Source organism: Achroia grisella, unplaced genomic scaffold, assembly GCF_030625045.1.
Source record: "Achroia grisella isolate CSIRO2021 unplaced genomic scaffold, CSIRO_AGI_Agris_v1 utg902, whole genome shotgun sequence".
Lineage (NCBI taxonomy): Eukaryota > Metazoa > Arthropoda > Insecta > Lepidoptera > Pyralidae > Achroia > Achroia grisella.
In genome coordinates, this window is record NW_026713060.1 from 424761 (window position 1) to 430017 (window position 5257).

Genomic DNA, 5257 nt, shown 5'->3' on the forward strand with positions numbered 1-5257 from the left:
AGTCCATAACATAAAAATATGATACTAAAGTTTCTCAGATCTTTGAAGAGTTAAAAATAATGTGAATAAAGATGTATGTTCGTGGTTATGTTATATGAATGAATCATTCAATTTGATAGACATTGAAAGCTAACTGTATGCTCTGTTACTCAATAATTACATACTGATATAAATAAGTAATAATTAATTGTACAACCATGATTGTTTTCGCATGTCATTGCGATAAATATTGTATACCTATTTAATAAGCTGCGTAAAATATATTGATTTTGTTAAGGTGCAATTATCCTCAATATTACAAAATGAGGTACCTAATATTACATATAAATGTTTGACTAGTCTTATATATCTAGGTTTTGTTTTGTTAATATTTTAACTATAATACTAATTTAGGTATATATAATTTGTGCAAAGAATAAAAACAAAGAAGAGAGGGCAGGGAGACTACATTATGTTGCAGAATTACACTAAATATATTATGTGTTTTCCGTTGTTTGGCAAAAATTGAATATGAAACATAGTCATTACGAAATTCGAATCCACATTGAATTCTAAAATTCTACGGCTGCAATTTCATCAACAATCTTGTTTTTTTCCAAGGCAAAAGGATCCAGCCATGGTATGAACAATCTATAAAATATTAAAAAATAAAAAAGACACAAAATAAACAATCTTGTATTAAATTCATACTGTCACAAGTCTGTTCAATTTTGCCAGCGAAATTTACGCGCGTAAAGAATATTCTTCATTCTTCTTTTTTTTTTTCGATAGGTAATCTTACAAAGCAGGTGTTTGGTTAATTCGTTTCATTAAGTAAAGTGGACACTATTACTAGAGCTAAGAAATGATTACCAATTTTTATTATAGTAAAAATATTAATGTCTACCTGCAAAGATAAATACATAATTTATTTTTACCTGCAAAGATAAATACATAATTTATTTTTACCTTAACTGAAAATTTTATGCATCACTATTCATTTTTATTTTTAATCAATTAGACACGATCGCCGCCTGTTGTTTAGGAGTTTGTCCCCAGGGACTAAACTTAATAAATATATATAAGAATACCACAGATAAGATAATATACTTCTCTAAACTAGATTATTATCCCATAATAAAAAACTTGTAAACAAAAGTGGTAACCAAATAATGAAATAAGAAAAGTTATATCAAAAAATAACTTTTCTTAATTCATTAAAAATATTTGGAATTTTATTAGAGAAATTTTAATTATCTTTCTCCATCACAAACTATAGAGAGAATAAGTAACTATACTATATGTTACGACTATTTTTTATAATTAATAAAAAAAACTATATATATACATAATCAGTAATCATATATATTTAATTAAGTTGAAAATTTGTCATAAATATTTTAATTACTAAAAGAGGCTCAATCTCTATAAAGTAAAAAATGATTACTTCTACGATATAGAGCTTTGACTGAAAAGAGACATATTGTTTTAAAGGGTTGTCTCTTTCTACACCTTAGAAATTTCGATCAATCCGTCAATCCACAAGTTGAAATGTCTTGACTGACAGCAAAATGGCAAAAACTGAAATAATTTTAATCAATGTTATTGTTTTGGCCGTCTGCTGTCAGTCTAATTTTTGCAATAAATAATTTTTAGTTAGTTTTAGAAATCAATCTCCCTGAATGAAAATAAACATTTGGTCATGAATAAAAAGTTATAGACTATCGATAGTATAAAATGACTGGCGACGATGGCAAAACAGCCATTTGTCGTGTGTGTCTAAAGACTGACGAAGTGAAAAATAAAAAGTTCATTTCGTTGTTTGAAAATTACAAAGATACCGTGATCTCTGAAAATATAAACTTGATAGCAAACGTGTCGATAAAACAAGGGGACGATTTGCCGGCAGAGATATGTCCGGATTGTTTGTTAGACTTGGAAACCGCCATAAATTTCAAATACAAATGTGAATCCTCCAACCGAATACTTCGAAACACAACATTCCCTAATCATACAGAGTTTCTCTCGTTGGAATATAACTTGAATCTTGTTAAGAAAGAAGAAAATGAACAATATGAAACTGAAAACGACTTTGATATTGATGTAAATGATTACTTGGAAACTAAAACTGAAGTGGAACAGCACAGTGATAATGTACTTGAGACAGCAGTACAGAATAGGCTAAGTAAACCTCAAGACCTCAAATTAATATGTAATGAATGTGGTGATTCCTTTAAAAGTAAATGCAAGATGCGTGTACATTGGAAAAAAGTGCATCTCCCGCAAACATTGATTTGTTCAATATGCAAAAGGGTTTTTAAAACATGTAAAGCATTTAACAAACATCAGAAGACTAGATGCAAAAGCTGTATATCAACAGTTAACATGAAAGTTGAGGGTATTGGTAGATCTAGAATATTCCATTGTAAGTCATGTAGTTATAGCACATCGAGAGTTAAAGATATGCAGTCACATGTAGTAGTACACAATGGGGAGCGCCCATACTCCTGCTCTATATGTGGTAAGACGTTCACACAGCATAGCGCAGTCCAGGCTCACAAAGAATCATCACACAAAGTGTATTCAATAGAGACATTTTGCGAGTACTGTGGCAAGTATTTGAAAGGTCGGGGTGCGGCTTATAAGCATATCAAACGTCACAAAGAGAATAGATATCAATGTGATATATGTAAAAAAATGTTGAAGAACAAAAACACTTTGAAGAGCCATTTAGTCAGACACACAGGTGTTAAATCATACACTTGTGAAAAATGTGCATATACCTTCTTCACTATAGGCGAATTGGGTAATCATAGACGGTCTGTCCATAATAAGGAGAAACATGCATTCAAATGCAATATTTGTGATTACAAGGCAAGCAGAAATGAAATTATAAAGCGACACAAAGCCAAACATACAGCTGTCAATATGGCATGCACAATCTGTGGTAAATTCTTTGTAGATGCACTGAAGTTGTCTATGCACCAGAAAATGCATTTAGTTGAGAAGAAATATCCATGTCCACATTGTGAGGCAAAGTACATGAAGAAAGACTATCTGAGACGGCATATACAGGCAAAGCATGCAGGTATGATGGCAACACCTAGGTGTCTGCCTGTAAAAGATGAGAGGTCATCATCCTCAATAGTTTGGGACAATGAAATTGAGATATCAGCATAATATCTACATAAGAGAAGTCAAAATTTTATTTGTTAAAAATATTTATTTATCATTGTTATCAACAAGTTTATCATTGTAACAAACAGTACTTTCTAAATTCTAATGAAAATTGATATAAAAAATGAAAGAATAGAATATTTTTGATGATTCTTTTTTAATTTAAAAGGCTGATTTTAATTTTGGATTAATTTTAATATTATATCTGTTTAGTGCCTAAAACTATCAAAGTTTGTTATACTAAATGAAGGTCCTTAGTACAATTTCAGCTTGTACAAAATGAGTTACCTAAAATATTTTCTTAACTCAATTTGATAAGAAATTATAAATGAAATACCATTGATAAGTTTGTGTTTATTTGAATAATTTTCTAGTAAGTTCCTGAGAGAAATGTTACAACATTACAAGGCTGAAAATAATATGTAATATTTGAACTAAGGATTGTGTATTGAGGCAAATTTAAATATTAATAAAATAAATAAATATTTTGTCTAAATACACATATATTATACAATTACATATCAAGCATTCAGATCAAAACAAACAGTCAGAGTTATGAATACAAATGTTTGTATGGTGTGGGAAAATCCGCGGCTCTCGAAAGGGTGGCGGTATAAACCGTTAGACAACCAAATATGGCTATAAAATTGAACCCCATAACAATGATTGTTAGAGAAGCTTTTTGATTTATCAAAATTAATATTATTTTGAAACATCAATCTATTTTTCTTGTAATATTTCCTTGGTAAACTAATTATTACTTATTTTTCGCTTCATAAATTTCGTATATAGAAGTGCTATTATGTCCAATTTTTATGGTTATATAATTGTTAATGGTATATTTTCTATCATAATACTTATGTACCTACTATCTAAAGTATAATATCTATGTGCCATAAATACATAAAAACCCTTTTCAGATGAAACTCCACGTTACTATAATACGGCAATTTTGTAAATTTGAATCTAAGATTCGATCCCTCTTCCAAAACCAAAAATGTTACCAAGTTTTTATTTTTCATTATGATTAGGCACAGTACGAAAATTGATGAGGTATTCCAAATTTAAATTACTATATTTTGCAGAATATAATTTAATTTTAATCTGTAATTATTAAAGTTTAAAGTAGCAGTGATAAATCGACAAAGTCGGTTCAATTTCACCCTTATTGTTCCGTGCTAAAAAGAAATGGAAAATTTACTATTATAAAATAATGTAAAATACAAAGTACTATTATCTAGCAATAATGTACTCACTTTAGTTTCCAATATTACGCAATATTGTAAAATAAACTAGTCATAAGTTATCATTTCAGGCAGATTATTATATAGTGGTATAAGAAAATAAATAATTAAGCGACTGACATTACTTTTATTTGCCTTTCTAAATATATTGCATCGTCGTTATTATTATTATAATCACTGGCTTTAATTCCTCAGGTTTTGTTGTCGGATTCTTATGACATTTTGGAGTTGAATCTTTGAATCCCATCCCTGCTCTGTTTTCGTTTGAGAGCATTTATTGGTAAAAAAATGCATTAGAGCAATTTGCCGAATTCTTGGCAATTCTTATAAACAAAAATTCTTTTTTTAGGAATTATAATGGAATAATGCACCCTTCTACGCTAACGGTTTACGCTGGAGGGGCATTAGTGGAGGTTGGTAAAATGAACATGAAGTCAGGTCAGTTAGCCCATCTTGGCAAATGGCAACATTCTAAAATAAAATAAATAAAAAAGCTGTTTATGAAAGTATGCGCATAAGTCTATATAACAAAATTTATAATGAAATGAAACCAGTGAAATGAAATTTATTTAAAATATACAACTATGGTTTAATTAGATAAAGTGTTACAACATAAAAGATTTTTAAATATTAAAAATATGTATGTTTTATTTATTATTAGACAACCTAGGTGGTTTAGCGGTTTAGCGAACCGCTTTACTTCCGATAGTTGCGGATTCGATTTCTCGCACGGTGCAGACATTTGTATTCATGAGTATGATTATTTGTATCGGTCTGGGTGTTTTCTGTGTATTTTATGTATGTATTTACAAAAAATATAAATCAAGCATTTATAGCAATTGTCTAGTATCCATAAC

General features: G+C 29.3%; 1 protein-coding gene across 1 annotated transcript; it reads left to right on the top strand.

The window, feature by feature from the left end:
• Window positions 1-1607: 1607 nt before the first annotated feature.
• On the top strand, window positions 1608-3622 carry LOC131853457 (zinc finger protein 568-like). Its single transcript, XM_059204350.1, has one exon. It carries the CDS (start codon window positions 1717-1719, stop codon window positions 3157-3159), a length of 1443 nt encoding a protein of 480 aa, XP_059060333.1. The 5' UTR covers window positions 1608-1716; the 3' UTR covers window positions 3160-3622.
• Window positions 3623-5257: the final 1635 nt, after the last annotated feature.